Source organism: Agelaius phoeniceus, chromosome 5 (genome assembly GCF_051311805.1).
Source record: "Agelaius phoeniceus isolate bAgePho1 chromosome 5, bAgePho1.hap1, whole genome shotgun sequence".
Classification (NCBI taxonomy): Eukaryota; Metazoa; Chordata; class Aves; order Passeriformes; family Icteridae; genus Agelaius; species Agelaius phoeniceus.
Genome location: NC_135269.1, coordinates 59,875,071 through 59,898,572, shown reverse-complemented (window position 1 = coordinate 59,898,572; position 23,502 = coordinate 59,875,071). Strand labels below are relative to the sequence as shown.

General features: G+C 36.1%; 1 protein-coding gene across 3 annotated transcripts in view; it reads right to left on the bottom strand.

The window, feature by feature from the left end:
- The window catches only part of ATXN7L1 (ataxin 7 like 1), a 110,987-nt gene that overhangs the window by 56,910 nt on the left and 30,575 nt on the right, over positions 1–23,502 (bottom strand). For 2 of the 3 annotated variants that reach the window (XM_054631008.2, XM_054631007.2), the window contains exon 3: positions 18,125–18,229. The exons of the other annotated variant lie outside the window; for it this stretch is intronic. In XM_054631008.2, the coding sequence (XP_054486983.2) occupies positions 18,125–18,229 (105 nt within the window). The remainder of the gene's footprint in view (positions 1–18,124; positions 18,230–23,502) is intronic. 3 annotated transcript variants of the gene reach the window in all.

The following is a 23,502-nucleotide window of genomic DNA, read 5'->3' as shown; positions in this document are numbered from 1 at the left end:
ACTATTATAATATTAGTACCTTCCTTGAGAGACTAATACAGCTCATTAAAAAAACAGTCTAATCCTGACAATGAAAATTCTCTATATCCTAAACTTTAAAATAAAACCATTTTGCATATTTCATTTGTCCCAAAGTTTTCAAATAAATTATGAACTAGAAATACAACTGTTGTACTATTTATTTTCTTAGTTACTTAAGCCACATTTTTTAGTTAAAATAATTATTGAAATAAAAGATTTAAGAAAAATAAGCTCACTACATTAAAATTAAGTTGTACATTTAGATGAAGTTTCACTATACCAAAATTGACAACATTGAATAAATAAAACATAGGTTGCCCATCAAAAGAAAAACCAGGGTGCAAGATGGTGTAAAACTGTTAGTAATGTTTATATGCAGCATAATCAAAGTGACTATTGCATTTCTTACAACACTGTATGAATATTCCACACATCAGGAAAAGAAAAACCATGAAAGCAAGAGACACAAGGAAGCCTATCAATAATGTAAGAACAAATGGATTACAATGTTAAAAAACCAAACTGCTATAAGATGAGACCTTTTCTGTAAATGGCTAATCCACATTAATAAAACCACTACTAAACGTCACTGCAGGTAACAATTCACTTTAGATTAATATCACCGAAGGCAAAACATATTTTAATGTAACAGCATGGGTTACATTTTAAAACAGTTTAGTCATTTTAGTCATCAGCACAATCCAATGTTTCTAGGAATGCAAGTCATTTTTATTAGGCAGCCAGCTGCAGACATTGCTGGAACTAAAGTTCCAGAAAAACTGGGAAAATTACCATTCATATGCTTTCAAAAGTTTCCCAAACACATGAATGGAAACTGTGTTTGAAAGGCAGAAGTCAAACAATTTGGAAACCAGATTAAAGGAAATAAGTAGTGATTTATTTGCAGTGCATCTTTTCATTCCACATAAAACCGCTTGTGCTTAGTGACCAAGATTTGGTCCATACTTACAAGAAGATACTACTGCAATGATGTATTATGAAATAATCTTTGAAAAAAAATGAACCAGGAGCAACTGCTTTAAAGAATTACTTTCCTGCACACAGCATCAGGCAGTGATGACTAATGGGGAGAGGCGCTGCTGGGCCAGCTCAGTTGCACAGTGTGGGGGAGGCACTGCATACCAGGGAACGCTTGCAGGGAATGTGAAGCAGATACTCTTGTATTGCAGGGAGATAAACGGGGCAGTAAGACAAATAAAGCTGCTCAGCCTTTCCTCCTGTAGTATTTTATAAATCTAATTAAAACAAACTGCTAAATTTTAGTGTAATCTTATGAAAATTCCCTTTATTTCCATATGTAAAGCTAATACTGAATGGGTTTCTTACACATGTATATACTGTATTCACCTGAAGAAAATTAAGTCCAGGTCTCCATGTCCATTACACATGATATAATGTGCAAAGCCCACATGATAAAATCTTAAATTTTGTAATAATATTGATTCTAAAACTTTCATAATTCTTCCTTTTTACACAAAAATCAAACATTTTAGGCCACAGTACAGCTTCCTATACAATAGTTATCATAGCTGTCATTATTCAATTCAAACGACTTATTAATTATTAGAGCTTTACCCAGCAACACTTCTCATTAATATTTCTAGATGATGTAAAGAAGCTTCTTGCTCTTAGTTAAAAAACCAGAATTTAAGTTCTTTTAAATAGGTATACTTTAAAAAAAATAACAATAAAATAGACAATGTTTCAAAACTTCCAAGAATATCTTCAGGTGATCTGAATGAGACACTTAATACAGCCTATTGCTGTTTCTAATTGCATAAGAAGTAGAATTAGCTAATGTTATATTGACCACACTTTATCCTCTCAAATTTTAGAGAAGTTATATGGAAGTTCTTGGCAGAAACTTGGCAGACTTGGAATCCCCAAGCCATTTCTCCCAAATAAGATCAGTACACATCCTGCTAAGCAAGGGGATCTTGAAGAACTCAGCTATACCTGCACATAACCTGTGCTATAACCATGGTTCTGCTTCCACTTGGATGGTTCAATTATTTAGAAATACACTGACATTCCTAAAACTAACCATTAAATGGAGTATTTTAAAACACAAGTGGGACTGATCTGTGTGGCTCAGCTGAAGCTGAGCTTTAAAATGAAACATATCAGAAAAATGGGAAAAGCAAAGCCTAACAAGTAAAACCAGCTTAGGTCAACAATGATGCTGTTTCATCCAGTGTAAATGTCTTATGTGAATTACACTAAAAAAAGAATCCTACTTGAAAGGGAAAGAAAGAAGAAAAAAAAAAAAAAAGAAGGGTCAGACAGGGTGAAATAGAGCCTTTAAAAGCCTGGAACAATTTGCAACACAAATACTGAGAAGCAAGCAGCTTCCTCTTTGAATGAAGCAAGGGTTTGACCCCTTCCTGTGTCACAAGTCCCCACACTTATTATGCTTTCTACTGGCAGTAAAATAAACATCAATTCTATCAGCTTTACAGACATGTGTGCACCAAAAAAGACACCATATTGTATTCCATCCAGTTTTAGAAGAGATAGAGGATATATTTGAATGAGCATCTTCAGATCTTTGTTGCCTGAACTGCTCCATAATATTACTTGTGCTGAAACAGCTCATAACTTAGACCTCATAAATAAATATTAACTTCACTTTTTAAAGCAGATTCTGTAATAACCTAAGAACACAAAATGACTGCTACAAAATTTACAAGAAACACACATGAAGATCATGGAGAAAATGGTACCTTGGCAACTCATGCAACTCCATAGTATGCCTTATAATGCTGAGTTAAGCTACACTTTATGCATTAATTTCCTTCAGAGACTTAAAATGCCCAGGTTAGATCTGCAGTTAGCTGACTCTTACACAGACATCCACAAGTTTCAGATGAATATTTTAACTGAAGCTATGACATTTGTAATACTTTTTCAAAAAATGAAAGTAGCAGTGGACCCCTCAAAATCCTGTCTGGACAGATCTGAGTGAAGCACAGTTTGCAATCTGCCACAGCTAAAGAAGAAAAGGCTGCAAAGTGAAGGTATGATGTGCTGCTGCAGCAGAGCCAGGTGTGTTAGATCATCCACACCTAAAAACACCACTTGTTTTACCTGTTTAACAGTTGATATTATGCAACTCTGACTGCAGAGAGTCAGCTGGCATTTGTATATCCTCAGCCCATTAGTCAGAGTTTTCCAACAGATAATTCTAAGTATTAAAGAAAATAATTTCATTGTATTTTCTTTTTTGTGTTATATATATGTTTTGGGGAAGAAAAAAAAGGTCAGTCTAACCCTAAAGTAAATATTAAATTCTAAAACAACAAAATCAAGACATTAGGCAATTCTAAAATGACATTAAACTAAGTTTAAAAAAATACTTCTGTTTTATAAAATACAACTATGGAGCATTTATCAATGAAATATAAATAGTTAAAGTCTTGCATTAAATTAGCTGGATTTAAGTGTTCAGTGGAATGAATTTGGTTCTATAGCTTTCCTTTTTTAAAGTGTGGTACTTGAAGCTCTATGTATCATTCATTTGAACTTTGTTTCACCTCAGCAATACCATCTTGCTAGAATTGGCACTTTCAAACCTAAGTTAAAATACAAAATTAAACATGAGTTATTTTCTTACTGAGTGCTTCTGGTACAAATGCTTGCAGCAACTTTGTAATTCCTTCATATAACTGCATCACATGATAAGCAACTGGAAATAAAACTGTCCTAAGGATACTGAGTACCTTGGATCCCTCTGCAGATGAAAGCAAAGCAGAGGCTGAAGTCAGCTTTGCACATTTCACTGACACAGATATGAACATGCAAAGAAGAAAGACAATTCACTCCTTCCTGCCTGCATTTCCAAAATCTACCTTTGTACTTTGACTTTTCATCACACAGAGTGCAAACAGGCCACTCACAAGTTCAAGATGACTGGACATCCTCAAATTAGGGCAGAAGCAAAAATTCAGCTTTGCTCCCTTATGCCTCCCTCCAGCTACTCACTCTGAGTGCTAAGAGAATCACCATGAGAAGGCAGGAAAGCACATGGATAAACACTGGCATGCAGTGTTGAAGGGGAACAACCTCAGAGCATGCATGGGCAAGTATTTTCACTTGACCTATGCTAACCATAAGATAAAATCTTTTCAATTGTCTGTTCCTAAGAACTCCTGAATTGGAGGATGGCTGAATAAGTATAGTGATCTCAAAACTACTAATGTCCTGTGAGACATGGTAGTTCAGTCTATGTGGTTTTGTTTCTCTAATTTATGAAAATTAACTAGAGTGAAAGCTGTGAAGGTAACATGGACTGGATATGTAAATATCCTGACCTCTTCCTCTTCCTAGTTCCAACAAAAAAACCCCAAACCCTCCTAAGTGTGTTCACTGCTGCAGGATTGCCATTGACCTTTCATTCTTGTCCCTTCTCAAATGCAGACAGGCTAATTTTGAGTTAGTTTATTTCCAGTCTGTCAGATAATGTTTATGGGGCAGTAGGGACGTGGGACATGGCAGAGAAGAAAGGCCAAAATACTCCAGTTCTTCCCATGGCTGTCTAACAAACACTGGTTGAAGTTTTCATGATTCCAAGCTAGAACATGTGAACTCTGATACTGGGATTGTGTGTAACAACCTTAGGCATCTCATCCTTCTGCTTTTGGGAGACAATATAAAGGGTTTTAAGTTTTTTGTTGTGGTTTGGTTTTTACTCACCTCCCCACCCCTTCCATCTCTACAAGAAAAAGACTCTGACCTCAACATGGCATGAGTTAAAGGGCATCTGTAGTATTATTATCAAGCCATATGTTAGGGAATATTGAACTCAGTGCATGTATAGCCCATAGCTCTCTACTGGACCAACTGGACAGGAATGATGTCATGGAATTGGAAGGGAACCCTCAGGTTTTGTCAACCAACTCACTGCTGGTAACTGCTGCCTGAGCCTTCAGCCTGTCCCCAAAATTATTTTATATTCACAACTCATCAGTAGTTATCACTAGACCAGTAAACAGCTGATATAATATGGCTTTTCCCCCTCAAATATCAATATACAATCCTCTGAAAATCTTGTAACTGCCTTTGTTTCTACTTTACAGTCAGCTACTTTGGCTTGGTTCAGAGAGTGGATTCATATCTAAAATTCTGACAGAATAATAAGTATTTCTAAATATATTTTCTTATTAGAAAGCCATTTAGTGCTAGGTCTTTAAACAAGACAAAGTTGGTGAAAGGGAGATGACTACTTCCCTGATTAAAGCACTCACCTTCTTGTCATCTCTCTGAACCCAAATCTTCCCCTCTTCATAAAAGATCTCTGACAAGGATAAAGCCTTGTGAAGGGTGTTAAGGAGTTGTTCTCTCTCCATCCTGCTGAAATTATTTCAGCCTTTCATAAACACATTTCCTGAACCACAGATTGGATGCCAAGTATCTTACTTGTCAAAGTTAGGGATGAATTCCCCCTCTTACTCTGTTCAACTGCTGTTATCTTATGTAAAGTAAAAACACCAAAAGGAAAGAAGAAATCAGTGTGGACTGGAACTTGTGTTTTCCAATAGCAGAAGCCCCCAGTCTGCAGGTAATTCTGTTCCTCTCAATCATTTGCATTCCTTTTCCATACAAAACATGCAACAGGAGAAGCAGGCAAAGCCTCACAAGCAGAATTGTTCCACCACACCCTGGCAGATGAGATACCCCAATTGTCATTAGCATTTCTTTATGGAAAGGAGAAAAAACACCTATCAACACCAGGTAGCCTGCTTAAGGCTCGATTCAACTCCCCTCAGATTTGGGAGAAAAGTGTAAAGAGAATGTCCCACATTGCACATTAACTGTTCTAATCACCACACTAGTGGCTAAAGGAAAAGAAACAATTTTGCAGACTTAGAATTTAATTTCCTCTGGGCTTTTTTTTTTTTTTTTTCCAGTGTCTTAAAAGAGATTTTACCTCAGGCCAAGTGCAACACTTCACCTCTATGGGCATGGAAATTATTTTGGTAAGAAAATGAGAGAAAGATTTGTTATGCTCAAGCCATTTTTTAATGTGAAAAACCTCTGTGTTTTATTCTTCAGCATGCTATAGGAAAATATCCTATTCTTTTACCAATTGTATCTACTCAGGAAGTGGCAATAAGCCACTCCCTAGCAGTTATTACAGAAATAATGCTACAACTGCATTGGGGTGCAATGGACAGGTCAGGCAATGCACATGAATACATAGAGAAATGCATACACATAGACACTTATGCACAAATAAAACTTTGCTTTGCTTATAGTCATGACAAAAATTATCTTTATGGTCCAGATGCCCCAAAGGATTTAGAAAATCCATCTCCAACTGAACTAGTGACTTGACACAAGAGAAATCCAACTGACACAGTCTACTCAAACATGTAAGTGAAACAAGACCATTTCTTAAAGTAAAGATACCTGCTGTTGAGGCAGAATGTTGGTGCAGCCCTCACCCAAGGGCTATAGAACAGGCCAAGGAAAAGAGGGTAAAAATGGTCCTCAAAGAAATAATTTAGCAATGGCATGCAGCAAGAGCCTGTATTAGTGCCTGAACTATTCAGCATATCCAGAAATGACTGAAATAAGGTTGTGGTTAGTGAGAGAACATGATCTTTGGTATATAATTATTTAGAGTACTAAAGATGACAATCAACAGACTGCAGAAAGACCCAATACTGACCAGTGTAATAAAATAGGAAATGAAATTCAATGTAGAGAAATGTAAAGTGACAGACATGGAAGAAGAAAAGTATCTTCACTTTATATATGAAATGATGGTCTTTCAATTATAATTACACAATAATGAAACACTAGTCTTGTAACAGTTCCATGAAATTATCATCTCAATGATTTGTGGTGGTCACAAAAGCAAAACAAATGTTACCCAAGGAATACAACACATCACACCACTGCTTCCATCCCTTCAAAAATTGTTTAGAAGAGTTAGGCAAGATACAAAAACACACAGGAAAGACACAGGGAGTTTCCACAAGTGACAATTAGACCAATTTGGACTTGTCAAACTGGATGAGTGATGACAGAGGAGAGTTATGGTGTACATTTATTATGGACAGGAAATGATAATTTGTTGCTGGTTCAAAAACAAATCAAAAAGTGAGGTATTTCTCCACACAGCGTACAGCTAAGTTTTAAGAATCCTTTCCAAGGGACCACATAGCTCTCAAGTTTCTATTAACTTCAAAAAACCCACTGTGTCAACAGAGTTGTTTAGCAGCACAGTGACAAATACCAGATTTTTCTTTTCAAGGTTTCCTTTTTTGCTGCACCATTTCTATACTCATTTAACTGAACATGCAGCTCTGCACTGTGCCCTTCCTCACAGACTTATCCATCTGGTCTTGACTATGCCCTTCCTGCCCATGCAAAAATGCTGAAACTTTTACTGCTTGTTTCAGCATTCTTGCTACATACATCTGGTATTAGACAGTGATATAAAGATTTATTTAAACTGCAAACAAATCCTTTGTTGTCCTAGCCAGATTCAAAAGCATTACTTCCACTCACATTTTACACTCTTCACCTATCTAGAATCACAGAATGAGAAACACTTGTTTTCAGACTCATTTGGACAAACACAATACTTCCACAAGATACTTCCACAGAGAAAGCCTAAAGAACACACAAGGATGCACTGGTCTCCACAGTTCCTGCAGTCCTGTCTCCATCATGTACAAACCAAATCAATGTAGACTTTTACAGTATTGTTGGCCAGTTACTGGATCAAGTGTCAGCTTGCAAAGATGTATTCCTAATTCAGTATTTTTGGGTAGAAGTGGCTGTGAAAACAGACTCCTCCCTGTCAATCCTAACCAACTGAATTAAAAAGTGAAATTACCAATCTCAAATCTAAAACACGAAACTACACTTCATTTAAAAAAAAATTTAAAAAAATCAAACTTATCTAGTTACCCAATTAGTAAAGCACAACATCAATGACATACTCATGAAAAGAATACCTTATAAAACAGAGGGAACAAACTGAAAGGATGTGTATCAAGTAATGATACATTAATGCTTGCCTTAAATACATTTCTCACATGCAATGCTTGATATTTTATATAAATATGCTATTAGTTATACTTCACTAGTTGCAGAGTGATGCTAGGCACAATTTCACAGAAAGAAGAAGTCTGCCCAAAAAAGTGACTGGAAAAATATGTTATTTCCCAGAGCACTAGTCAAAGAAAATGCTCCTAGTTAACAGCATCACTAATCTCACAAACATAAATAGTTAATGAGACAAGTTTTCTAAATTTTATTTAGGCATCATAACAATAGGTAGGTTTCAGTGCAGAAAGCTAAACCAAGTATTTGAAAATTGATCTCAATGAAAATATGCACGCATTAAAGTGAACCAATAGTCCATCATCATTTGTGTAACATTTAAAACATTTCTTTCTTACTGCATCATGAGTAATATAGTTTTTTAGTCTTGCTAAATGAATACAAAAAAATGTATTATGAAAACAGAAGCCTACAGTGTGTCTAACCTACCTGCAGTAATAGAACAAGGTCTAATTCAATATTTTACATTTTAATGTGACAATTATTACATTAATATCACCAGTTAAAGATAATAGTAACAAGCCATTAAGATAATTATATGAATCACTAAAGGGGTATGAAATGGGAAACACAAGGAGCTTCAGATATATTTGAAATTATGAGAACTTTAAGTATAGTATTGTATGCCCACAAATAAAATGTTTTGAATAGATTTGACACTAGTCAGGTACCAAGAGGTTGTGTACTATTATTACAATGAAATAAACAGAACTCAATAGTTTCAAACATGGGGATGTGACAAACATGCTTGCATACTAGATGAAAAAAATACTAAAATAAGAAGAAATATTAAAAAAAAAAAAACAGGTATACAAAACCTAGGATAAATGTTACTAATGAAAACAGTGGGAAAAGTAATTTGCAAGCCTTGTACTAGTGAGTTTATCACAGCTGAGATTTCCCTCTACCAAAAATAAGAAGTTTTTTTAATACACCAAATAAAAAAATATTTCTTCATGAATGGCATTTAATGTAACTACTTCCAGTCTGACAAAAAAAATAAAGCTCTTGAAATACAGCCCAATATTTAATTTAATTGCTCTCCATTGCACATCTATGAACAAGGACATAAGACTACCCTGTCATCTGCCTGCATGCCAATGGAATTTTTGTATTCCTCACTACATCCCACGTGGCCTGTAGATGTTAGAAAGGCAACACAAACATTGCTGGAAAGAAGCACTTCAGCCTCTCAGAAGCAGCACTTCCAAACCCTAATAAACTGCCATTCCAGTTTCTGTCCACTCACCAGTGTCCATAAGAAGGCAGCTGTGAGGGCCACAGCTGCATTCTGGGGTCATGCAGCCTCCTCCCAGGCCTCCCCAGCTCTGAAGGAAGCCCTTGAATGCCCAAGCCAAGCTGCAACTCCAGCCCCACCTGCCACCTCACTTGCAGGCTCAGCAACCACAACTCATGGCACAGGAGATGCTCAGCTGCCAGAGAAGACACTACCCCAAAAAAGTGCTACTGCTTATGCAAGGAAAAGCCCAATAATTAATAGACAGGAATCAACTTTATGAGCCAGCTTACAGAAGAAGTTAATACCAGGACAGTAAGAAATTACTAGACTTGAGAAATGCTTTGCAAGAAAATGCTAAATGATAACACAGTAGAAATTCAGAAAATTAACTAAACCCAAAATATTCAGACAACTACTAAAAGTCATGGTCCATGGTGAGGGCTATATGCAGACATGACTTCTACAGACTCGAAAGGGATCTTACAATATTTGCCAGTACCTAATTCAAATGTTAATTACCTTCTGTAAACACTATTGTGTATGTAAAGTGAAACACTATTACAAAAAATCCTACACCCCACACTAAAAAAATCCACCATATAGACTTTGTCTAATCACAAGCAGGAAGTACAAAGAGATAACAGAGAGACAAGACTTGGTCTTAACACTTCTATACTTCTGAATGCAGTGAAGAAGGAATGACTTCTTATTTGGGTATTTGGCAAATTCAGGTTCCACTTCAAATATTCTTTTTTTAGAGTACACCACAATTTGATATAAGAAGGAATTTGATCTTGATTATCTTTTAGCCACCAAAACACCTCCAAACAGTGACTTAAAAAACCTCTTAATTCTATTTTGGACTTTGTCTAGGGATAAGACCATAAAGCCTTTATAAAATTATTTTTAAAAACATTCCTTCTCTACGATGGAAAGCATCCACCTTACTCAGTAAGACATGCTATGGAAGACTTCAAGCCAAATACTCCAAATTTTAATTCTGTCAGGTTTTTACAGATTATGACAGAAAATTTTCACTAACTTCTCTCCTCTCTCCCACTATCACAACCCCCATCCCTCCACCAATGAAGCAGCCAAAAGACTGATGCACTAAACACAGCCCTGTAAATAATAGTATGTAGGAGATTAAACTTAAGCCTAATGCTACAGTCAACCTTCAACAGCTGAGTTCTATTAATGGACACTCCTTAAATGAAATCCTTATTGGTTACTATTTAAAGCTACAACTCCATTAAAATCTTGACTGAAAGAAATTACATGTGATACATATTGCCCATCACTGCCATGACAACACCACCCAGTTTCAAGTATGCATACATCATTTACCACAATTTATCCAAAGTAAAAAAATACAAAAGGGTTCACTAATCAAATACTATCAATGACTACACAATGTGAAAGAGATGAGTTAATTTATAATGGTAGAGATTATGTGTAAACTAGACTAGTAAGACTTCAAGTGCACTGAAAAGCCCAGTGCCATTATTATTCCTTCAATCTTCTTCCTATGTGGATTTATTTAAGATCAGCATTGTCAAATTACAGCACAGTCAAGGCACTGTAAAGAACTTAATAGAAAACATCAAGGGAAAAGACAATTAACTGCTGTTTCACTTCAATACTTCAATTTCATGCACAGGACCAGAAATATGGGGAGGGTGTGTAGGTTAGTATGCTGAATAGCAACTGCATACATGTGTGGCATTCTGTTCACTGCTGAATGTTTTCTCCTGTTGAATACTGACTGCTCTCCAATGCACAGTCCTTTGAGATTCAAAAGTGTTCCTGCTTTCTCATTCAAAGAATCTTTTGAATGAAGAAATTTTCAATTATTGACATATCAACTTAAGGCCAAATTATCTGTGGGAAGTTGTCAGCTTCCTACTTACACTACTCGTTGACCTTGTAACTCTTCATGTAAATCTATTTCTATATCTGAACTTCCCTGTTTTAGGCTCTGTCACTGATGATGAATTAGTAACAAGAAAGAAAACAATTTGAGCAAAAGATGATAGTAGAAAATAAAAAAAAAAAGCCAACCCTATCCAATATTATGCTACTTGCTTCTAAGGAAACAGGTCAGCAGGTCTGAACACAGCTCCACTTTTAATCCACATGCTAGACTAAGTAAGGAAAGCACAACAAACTCCTTCAAGCCTTGAGCAGGCGAAGACACATTATGTTGCTGTTGTTCTGAACATCAGATGCACATTTTTCAGTCCCATCACAGTTCTTCCCTTTGATCTGGGTGTTACTTTCTACATTTAGGTTCACTTTGTCTGATACATCTCTGCTGCAGAAAGCAAGTGTTGTCTTGCTTTAGCCTGGGTTATCCTGGGTGCGTTTTCCTCTCTCAGGAGGTGGAAGGTGAGAGAACAGCTCCCAGGTAGTAAGGTTACTAAAGCCAAATCTCTTGCTTCCTGGACAAGTTAAGTACAGGGATGAAAGGATTTTGTTGTCATTTTTCTTGAATGACATGGTCTTGTTAATATATCTTTCAGAGAAATTATAAAAAAGCCCAGGACTGTTTGCAGTCCTGAATGAGCACACTAGCCAAAACAGAAGTGACCAACACTCTCACACATACCAGCAGCTGTGAGGGATTTTTCTTCATTTTATCATTTGAACCAAGTATTGATTGCCTTTTATGCAGCTAAGTGCTTTTCTGGCCAGACTCTATCAGCAGTTAGAATATAAACAAAGTAAGATTTTGTAACAGAATAAACAAAGCCAGAAATTTGCATTTTTGTACCTGTTTAAAACCTCAAGAATTGCTGACAGTCTAAAATATGTCACTCCAAGAATATATAAGGAAAAAGATGAAATCAAAGAAGTGCTGGTTTAGTTTTGCCTCTTCAAGGGTAATACATGCTTGACCCAGATAAGTATGTATTTAATTACTCCAGGAATGGTGCAAAAGATGGCTGGTGACCCCAGCTTCACAGTGTCTGCCATTATGCTGGGCTTGGAAATCTTACAAGGACATGGACAGGACAGACCCTCATGTACCATTGCAGGAACTACAGCTGAGACTCTCATCACTGACAGAAGACAGAGGTTTATGCTACTGGCTGTACTTTTTGTCTTGAGAATAAGGTTTCTGATAGAAAGACTGTAAAGCTACCAAAACTTTTTTTGGAAACAAGGGGTTTCCAATTTATAGCAATGGAAATTAGAGTATCAGATAAAATAGGTGTATCCTAGGCAGTCACATAAATAAAAATATACATATAAGGTACATAAAACATTCAAATCCATCTTCCTTCTGTCCCTACCCCTACCAAGGGAAAAAATTTAATCCTGTCAGTCTAGCTGCTACTGTTCCCAATTTGAAAAAGAAGCCATAGGGATGAGACCAATTTTTATTATTTTTTGCAGTGAAACCTAAACATGTGACAAATAGAAAGTTATTTAATCAATAATGATATCATAGAACAAGTTTTGACAAGACCATGAATAAAGAAAATCGCATTAACAAGAAAGTAATTAAAAATGTCATTGCCCTTTAAGAGCACAAAAGTGTCTCTGATAAAAGGTCAAATGCAGGGGATAAAGTATTAACAATTACAAATCCCCAAACAGTTTTATTTAATAAAAAACAAGGTACTGAATAATTGAAAATATACAAACAGTATAATCTGTCAAATGTGACACACTTGGATCAAAATCCCTATGCAAGAAAGGTGCCAACTAGTAATGCTCAAGCTAGTGTTAAAAAAGCCAATCATTCTTATTAATACTTCAAGTTCAGCCTTCTAGTCATTAATCACAGTTCATTAAATTGTAGTGCACTATGGGCACAATGTAAAATAGCTAGTCTGAGTAATTCAAAATATATAACCTCTCTCAGGAAAATAATTATGATATGGAAGGCAAAATAATTTATTTATATTCTTCAGTGCTCCATTACTTTTTAGTTTGCTTTTCTTTTAAATGACACTTACACAGCCAAACAGAAGGATAAAAAGGAAATATCCTTTTGCAACTTTCATGAGGACATGAAGATACCAACCCAAGGATATGTAACTCAGAAGCAATGAAAACAAAGTGTAGGTTTTTTTCTTTTTTTAAGGAATAAGAATTTCTACTCCTTAATTGAAGCCTGTTAAAAAAACCTTCTAGGCAGGCAGGATAGATATCAATGAGCCTCCAGTAAAGAAATTAGCAAAAAAAAAAAAAGAAGGTAATTTCTCCTTGATGAAGCAAAATTGGTATGCTACAACTTCATCAAATGGGGATCTTAACCATTCAATTCATTAAGATACCATCCGCAGCTTTGGAAACTGTTCCAGAGCATGTGTGGAGTTCTCTTTGATGGTTATCCTGCTGCTGTTGTTTAACCAAACTGCATTATTTAGCTTGGCTAATTCACCTCTTCCCCCACCTCATCCCCCCAACTATTTCTTTTTTTTTTTAACACTTTCCCATCCTTAATTAGTTTCCTCACAGTAAAAGCCAAGATGTCTTGACAAGCTCTCTAAAAGTACACTGCTTGATCCTCACTGTGCCAGAGCTACATTTTATGAGAAGTTTTCCTTTTAACTGGGAAAGACCAAAGTTAACAAGACTATTAATGTACAAAACATAAAAATAATAACCAGAACGGTATCTGATGCTCTTTAGTCTAGCAAAGGACAATGCAGTATAAGGACATGAAGGTTTAATCTTTCTGCTGCCAAAGAAAAATGGAAATGTCTCCTGGAAATGGTACAGGGTGCCATCTTCACCAGCATTTAACAATGACACAGAACTGGAGTTAACAGAAAACAAAGAGACAGAGTTAAGCATAGACTGCCAGCTTAAAAGTCTCCTAGAAAACAGATGGACAAAAACCCCTAAACAAACAGCAAGAACATTATCATACTTCAGGATTGTGCTATGGCACAATATTTTGATATTCCAAGAAGTGAGGTATTCCAAGATATTCCTCTTCATTGAGGTTGGCATTTGAGAACAAATTAAAATTTTCTGAAAATCAAAACTACTGTTCCTTACTATGCCAAGTATACTCAGGAATGCTACAAGCTGCATATCCAGACTGACTTTTTATTTCAAACTACTTTGTGGAGGAATAAATACAACTACATGTTCATACATTAAAAATAAAAGTAAATCCAAGAAACTGTACCACTGCAAGAAGTTACTCAAAAGAAATGGCTTCAGAAGCAAACACCACTATTTCTACTCTATTGTTGATGACATTATGATACAGTATTTTATAAGTGCACAATAACACCAAACAACCTCGAGAACTTATTTGATTTACAGTTTATCCAGCAGCCTGTAACAGCAAGTCTCTTCCAGGTAGCCTTACATCATATAGAAATGAATGGTTTAATACTTAAAAATGGATATGTTTATCCTGCAGATGCAAGGATGGGAAACTGCTCTTAAAACCAGCTCAGTATTTCTCTGACTTAGGGGCTAGAAGAGATCTGTTATTTTGCAATCCCAAGGTCTATGTTGTGTTCACTACATGCACTCTCAAGCCCAGCAAGTCAATCCTCTAATTACCCAGATCTCTTCTTTTACCTTCCTGATTTCTACTGCTAAGGTTCTATGATGCACTGCCTGCCATTAAAAATAGCTTGAACCACAACCAGATTTTTCTTTTTTCCTGCTTGATATTCCAGGAATCAAGCCCTTAAAACAACATCTGCCTCTATAATATTCACAACCTTGCAGAGCCATCAACACGGATGGCTGCCACATGTCTGAAATCAGAGGCAAATGGAACAGTGGGTCCTCTTACACTCTGGAGAAAGGCAGATGCCAGCAAGGGCTCAAGAGAAGTGTTACAAAAACCTTTGCTAAACTAAAGCATTCCAGTGCTGCTCCAAAGCCAAGACCTTCGAGTTACAATGCAGGGAACCTGGAAACATAAAGCATGTACCTGGCATGGACCTCATTTCTTACTGAGAGGATATGGATTGGATCTTACCAGGGATATTAGCAACAAACCACACTTTCTGGGAGATTCTGGGATAGATCTCTACAAGCCCTTGTCAACAGCAATAAAGACTCCCCATGACACAACCTCCAAGAGCCAAAAACCCAGTAGTGCCTTCTAATGCTTTCTAATTCCATTGTCTGTACTACAGCTTTGAAGCAGCAATTCAATACCTGTGGAATAATGCATTTTGTGGTAAATATGAGAGTCTAAAACACCTCAAAGTCTACTGACAGACATGCCTGGCATCACTGAATTTAAAAGCATTCTGCTGCATCCTCTAATTAAAGAAAGTCTGATCCACAAAAATGAATGTGTCTGAAGGTGATAAAACTCTAACTAGAACAGAAAATTAAATATTCCTGCTTCACAGAAGAGCTCTGTGCAACCAGAATCAATGTCTCAAATGAGGCCTTGTCCAGGCCTTTCTTAATGGACTACTGGAACCATAACACATCCAGCAAAAAATTATCCAACCACAAGCAGTTAATGGTTAATGTGTTTTCTATCAGGAGATTTCTATGATTTCCTAACCAGACAATGCAACCACAGATCAATTAATAATATCTCTGTGTAGGTCTTCTTTAAATCTTACTCATTTCTAATGATAATGATAAATTAGTAGATGCATTTCACATATATAATATAGAGTATTTTTACCAGAATAATTTTTTAAAAATAAATTAGTTATTTTACAACAATTCATGAGACTTTGAAGAGACCTATCTTCTAAAACTTTTACATTTTAGTACATTGCCTTTACTGTTTCTTCTTTTTAAAAAAAAATAAAAATTATCTATTTAAAGCCCTTTCACAGGCCTTAAAGTAATATTTCAATATTCCTTTCCTGAAACAAGTCTGACTAGATTAAATACAATCTTCCAGACCTCTGGTCAATTATTTTCAGTATTCTCTGGGGGGTTTTTAACAGTTTTTTTCCCAAGTCTTTATTGACCTTAGGCTCTTAAATCAAGCAATTCATAACTTAACATTCAATCACCCAGTGTAAAAGAATTGCTATAATGAAGATGAAGTAAAGGGAATAGTAAACAAATTGGAATAATGGGGAAAAGCAGACAGTAACTCATGGGATCTTTGTAGTTTACATGCATTACACTAGCACTGATGGCAATACACTACTTACAAAGAGCTCAAAAATCCTTTCTAACACAGAGGAATTTACTCTCATCTAGCAGGAACATTATTCTATGTGCCCACTACCTGAACACAGGACCAGCTCTCACACTGCTCACCAAACCAGGTCCATGGCCAGGAAAGAGCTCAGCTCTGGAAGGCCACAGCAAGGCCTCCCACAGCTCCTTCTGTCCTGAAGCACATTTTATCCATGCACAAGTTCCATGTTTATGTGCCCACTGTACCTACAGCCACGTGTAGAGAAGCTTTTCTGTTACTGAAACAATCATAAGATACCTGAAGCTGGGCAGAAAGGAACCATACAAGACCGTGAAAAAAAATAGCATGATGGCTTGTTTACACACTAAAATCAAGACCTGCCCCCACCATTAAATTAATAAGCTTTTTTCACCCTAGAAAATACTTCTAGATCTTTTTTCATTCACTGGATTGAAAGCAGTATTTCACTATAACCATTTTTTCACAATTATTTCAATCTAGGTCAAAGCTGGTGGCAAGTCTTAGAACTGCTTCCCAAGGTGAAAGCAGCCACTCCTGGTTTGTTGTTAGCAGTCTATCCATACAAACACAACCCAATATTTAGGTAATATGTCTTTAAAAGTAAATAAACTCTTTTTCTGTCCATCCCACTTACATTTTTCCATTACTGAGTCACTTTGTTGCCAAAAAGACTAAAAGAGGTACAGGATTTCTGAAGTTTACTTGTATTTAGACAAGTAAAAATTTGCTGGGCTATTCTTTTTCTTAATGTATTTAATTGATTCCATCCTCAGTAGTAGTGCCCTTTCATTATTATGCAACCTACTTCAAATTATTTTGATTAAACTAAATTTTATTAAACCTCATACAAAGCTAGCTACTCTAGTCACTCTTTGCATGCCTTAAAAAAATAGTAAAACAACAAAAAAATCACCATAGAAACAAATCACTGGACAAATAACAAATAAACCACTAGATAAGTAATAAATAAACCAGACCTTGGGATCAAGTTTTTCAGAAATAAATGAAAGTAGTTTGTTAATCAATACCAAAAAATTCTAACTGAAGTAATACTGCTTTCAAATAGCCAACATAAAAATCATCACCTTGTTGTCATACTAACTGAGAAATTAATATATGCATATGCTTCTCAAGACTCTCTAGAAAAATGTTTACTTAAGAAATGTGTTTCAAAATGCCAATTTTGTACAGAATTTAAAACTTAGGATAAATATAAAAATATACCCTATACATAGATACATATGAATCCCATCAGAAAACAATCCATAACATCCAACTTCTAATTAATGTAGATCAGTATCATAGACCTCAATCTGCAGCTTTGATAAAAGACAATCCAATGTTAGGTCATAATAATTTTAGTCTAGCTAGTCTCTAACTAACAGGATTTATTTGTTGTAACACATTAATTTAGTGTAACAAGTTCAACTTGAAAAGCTCAGCTTCCAGAACAACTAATTTAACTTCCTCCACAGGAAATATGCTTATTTGAAGGCATTGCTGGTATTTTCTGTGGAAAGAACACAAGATAACCACAAAAGTCTATTTGCAATGCCTCTGTTCTGATTGTATGCAATGATTCTTCCGAGAGCCATACGCCAGTTTGGCACTGTAATTCAGGAAAGAAAACATTCACTTACCGCAGTGTGACTGGAAAACCTGTGGCTTGACTACCTGATTGCAGATATTGCACACTACAAGATAGAAATCATCATGAGCTGGATAATGGCCAAATAAGTGCATATCTGTGGGAAAGTTAAAAATATATACAAGAATTAGAAGTTATGCTTTAAATATCTATTAAGAAAAAAAAAATTGAAAATACTGTAGGGCCATTACTGTTATATTAATTTACACAAAGCAAATGCATACATTGCTCCATAAGAGCTTCTTACTATGTTAAAGAGATTTTTTTCCCTCTTTTGGGTTTCAAGGTCCTGTACTAATGCTGCAGTGTCACCCCTCAGTCTGAGTCAGAACACAGACTGCAACACCTTTTCTTAACACTTGCTGCCAAGAAGTGGAATAAGCATTTCTGTACTGGTCAAATGTTGAAACAGTAAAGGAATATTTAAAAAAAAAAATCTCTGCCTAGAGATCCTTACAGAAAACATGTTGCACAGGTTATATTCTATGTTACAATATGCTAAGCTTGACTATAAATTGCTTGAGAAAAGCTCCTGCTTAAAAGCTGGTTATAGTAACCAAGGTCAAGGATCCTACAGCTTCAAATACAGCCAGGAATGCCATGCCATATGAAATTTCTGGTTCTGTGCAAATCCCCTTCCCTAGTTCTGACACCCTGCTGTTTGTCCCCAACAAATACTGTGGCAAGAGACAAAGTTGGTTAATAAGGTATTTCTTGGAGATGGTATGAGGAATTTAATGAAATCCAAAGACAGGTACAGTCAGATGATGACAGGCACTTGTCCCTCTCAGATGAAACACATAATGCAATACATGCATTCTTAAGCCATTACAAACAGAGTAAAATGGGTTTAAATTATTAACTGAAGTCCTCAGAACTCTAACATTACAAGTGAGGGAACCTGTTCTAGTCTTCATTGGTACAGCTTAAGAACAAGCACACACACTCATGCCCCACAGCTTGGAGGACAGAAACTCCAGTCACTTGTACGCATTTCAGTGGGATCGTGTCACCGTACCCAGTGCTGCTAATGAATGTGCTGCTGCACTGCCAACCCCATGCCAAGCAGTGGCCCCACAGATCACACTCTCTCTCACATTATAAAAATAAAAATGTTGTAAATTTCAGTGTTACTCAGAAGCATCTGAAATCTGTTACAGAACTTACAAATGTAGACTGAAATATTCATCTGGTGGTTTTTAAACAGGAGGAAAATCAAGAGAACAAACATGTAAAACAGCAGCTGTGATTGATAAACATCAACAACTAAATCCTACTTCTCCAGTAAGTCATGTACTTCTAAAAAATAGTGATTTCTTTCAAAAACTGACTCAACCAAGTACCTTAGTTCAGTAGTTCTTTAATAAAGCAATTATTTTGGCCCTAGAACTACTTTCATAAGTAATTTTGCCCTGGCCTCTGGCATTGTAGGTAACATCACTGCTTATGATGGCAGTGCTTGGCATGATGAAGTGCAAAATGTCTTCAGCTCCCAAAAAGCCCAGAGGAAGGGGGCATCACACACATGCTAATACATGCAGTACCACAGGCAGATCCAAAGAGGCTCATTCAAGAATCCTTGGGGACAAACCAGCCCCACCAACCTGCAGGTATTTCACATGTATGATGTGCATTGCTCCTTTACCCACTGAAAACCAAAACCTTTTCCTTTCTTTTACTGCTTGTACCAGGTTATGAAATCCAGTTGAAAGGTTAACCAGACATGACACCTTTTCAGACTAAATTTAAAAGAATGCTGGTGGTGAGGTATTGTGGTACTTCTGGTGAAGCCAAAGTTAGGTTCAATCAAATCTTCCTTACTGGTAAAACAGATAAACAAACCCCTAAGCAGGCACTAAAACAGGCCTTTTTATTCTATTTATTGTTTTAATATGAAAATTAAGTGGCCTTAAAAATTATTTTACAATGGCTATTCCTAGCTGGATAGTTTTGATCACAACCTACAGATTTTCAATAACAGCACTGTAAATTGCACAGAAAGGAGTACTTCTTCTGGATATGATTTGACACAAAGTCTCAGCTCAAAAACATGCATTTAATTACAGTTATGAAGTATTTTTTAAATGGTTAAAACATCTCAAAATATTTTTTCTGCTGTTCGAAAGGTACGGTGACAATCTTCTAACAAAAACGTAGAGACATTGCCCTCCACAAACAGAAAAGTTACAACTGTTTTCCAGTTTAAATTCCTTAAGTTCATTTAACCTTCACAGGTCTGTATCTTAACCTTTAAAGCATGTCCAACTCTGAAGTGTCTAAAGCTTGGCTGGGTCTGAGGCTGAGTTTTTATGATTTCTGGCTGCAGGGAGTAACTTATAAAAAACATAAGGTATTACTACTGGCAAGAACCATTCAAGGACATGGGTGGCAAAGGAATCACGTTGGTTCACAGGATCACAAAACCATCTATCTTTTCATCAGGCACTGCCAAGGAGCCAGAGCAATGAAGGAAAAGTCAGCTTGCTCCACGACCCTGGCAAACACCACTGCACCTATCAGGTAAATAGCATCATTCCAGGTTTTGGTGGTTTTTTTCATACTCCATATGGGTTAATATACAAAGAAACTGCACAGACATGTAGGAAAACACACCAAAATGCTGCTGTAAGACACACAGCATCAAAAGGATGCACAGATGCAGTGACATCCTGAAGCAGCATTTTGGAAATGTTTTCATTTTGCAGGTGCCTAGAAATAGTCCATTGTAAATGTGAGTCTTCTGTATGAAGTTATCAGCTCCCTCTCAAAAGTCCACTTAAAATAATTCAAGAATCTCGAGTATACAAGACTGCAGATTGAAAATAAGAATCACAGCACACAAATATACTGTTACTATTGAATCAGAATAGATAAAAACTTGAACACCATCTTTCAGGTTTTTAAGATTCCTTAAAACTCTCACTATGCAGGAGTTTTTAAGAAAAGAAAATTCTTTAAGTTCAAGCACTACCTCTCAGTTTATTCATGTTAATCAGATTGGCACAAATCTGTTTTCATGATTAAATTCATGATTTGTAATGATATAAATTACTTTTCAATTGAAATTGCACAACATATTAATATTGTCTCACTACAAAGTCCAACTGGGGATACACTTTATTAGATGCAATAATACTACAAATACAATCCAGATCAGAGAATTTACAATGAAGAAAGCAAGGGACATTTGAAATTTAAAATAAAGTAGAAAAGACTAACAGCTATATATCTTTTCATACAGGTTTTTCTGTTTTTATTAAGAACAGTTCAATGCTACCATGTCCTACTCAAAATAACCAAGACTGAAAGATTATTTTAGACACTGGTATCTTTCTTAGATCAGATTGCAGCCATTTGACAATTTAGACCTTATGTGTGCAACAAAAAAAGACAATGGCCTCCCCAAACAAAAAACTGTATTCTAAAGGCAATAATCACATCTCCCTCTCTGCTTAGTCACAAAAAATCGTGATAAGCTTTTCAGAAAAGATTACTTGTGGGGAAGAAAACATGTCTCTAAAGTCAGCTCAGGAAAGACTTTTTCATGGGAAGAGGCAAGACCACTGAAAAAGACAGATAACTATTGAATAAGGTGAGAGACTATCAAATGCTACTGAAATAATTATCAAGGTACAAAAAGAATAAGGAGGGACAGAAAAGCAACTGTAAAGAGTATTTATTTTCTACCAAAAACTGCCTATCCCCTAGAAGTGAAACAAAGTGACCACAGCATGCATGACTCACCACCCACTGGCCCAGCCCTCCCACAAGGTAAAAGCACTCCCTAGCCCCCATCCCAGTCACCTCATTTTACTGGAAGACACTTCCAGCAGATTCAAAGTAGACTCTTGATGGCAAAAAGAAGTGATAACTTATTTTTCAGTAAGGGCCATCCACATATACCTCACTCCTTGCAGTGCTGAACTGTCAAATTGAACCACAACTGACACAGCCATGCCCCTGCTCAATGAGAAAAGCCTGCTGAAAATGAGCTACTGAACTAACAGCATGCAAAAGGGCCCATATCATGGGAAAGATATTCTATATAGCTGGAAATCTGAGACAGTGAATGCTGCCTGTTCAAAATGACTTTCATAGATTAAAATCTTAAATTATTACTCTGTGTATATTTTGCTATGGCACTTGAAAAATGAATACAAGTTTTGCCTGTAGGTGTTATATTACTAACATTTGCAAATAAAAAGAGAGCTGTAGCCATATGACATAGCTTTGTAAGACATCAATTTGGTGAAATGTGCATTAAGAACACAGTATCATAGAAAAAATAGAAAATGTTGCTTCTGCAAATTGTGGCACAAACACAAAAATGCAGGTGCCAGATATGACTTTTTATCTTCTCCAATAACACAGAAAGAAATTATTTTTAGTAACAATCCAAGGCAGATGACTTACATGAAGTTCCTTCTCTATTATTATATAATTCATAATCATTTACATCCCACTGTATAATAAAACACAAGCTAGAAATAATCTAAAACATTCTTCCACTGCAGAATTAAGGTTGTCAAACAGTAAGACCTCACAGTATTGCGTGGGAAATCAAGTTTTAATGATGATCTTTTGCTATAAATGATACACGCTTTAAATGTTCACTTATATATCTGTTGTTCCACTAAATATACCCACAAAGCCTGCTTTGAAAAATATTAGTGATGTTTATGTGCCAAGAGAGAAAAGGGGAGTGAGGAGAGGAAGAGAAAGACTATTCAAGACACACTGCACACTGGTTTAAAATTAAAGAGGAAAGCTAAAAAAAATAGCAATGGCAAAAATGGCAATGGACAAAACGAAATATACATGATTCTTCCAGCTCCTGAAGCTACACACTTTTAAACTCTATGTCTAGAATTGTGCCCAGTATTTCCCTCTTGTTCACAGAGGCAACAAATCTGTACATCATTCAGGAACTGGAGTAAAGTACAAAATCTTTCAGTGCAGTAGATTACTTCTACATTTGAGATTACTTAAAAAACGAAGTCATTTGAATGGTGAATTGAAACTTGAAACTGCAACAATAAAAAGACAATCTTCAGGGCATTATTCAGACAGCAGTTAAACACACTTGCATAGACAGGTTGGTCTTATCATAGAAATAAATGTCACACTCTTTCCATTTAACATGAGCTTATTCTCCCCCGAGTGCAGTTTTCCTTTCTTACACAAAAACCAGTAAGTCACTTCAGTAATTAGTTCGCCAGAATAAATTGCATTTTACCTCTGAAAATGTCAGTCACAGTTGCAAATTAATCACAGAATGATTTAAACTGAAAGAGATCGCTGGATGTCATTTACTCCAAAATCCTGCTGAAATTGTGGCTAACTTCAGGGTCAGAGCCACAAAGTAATGCT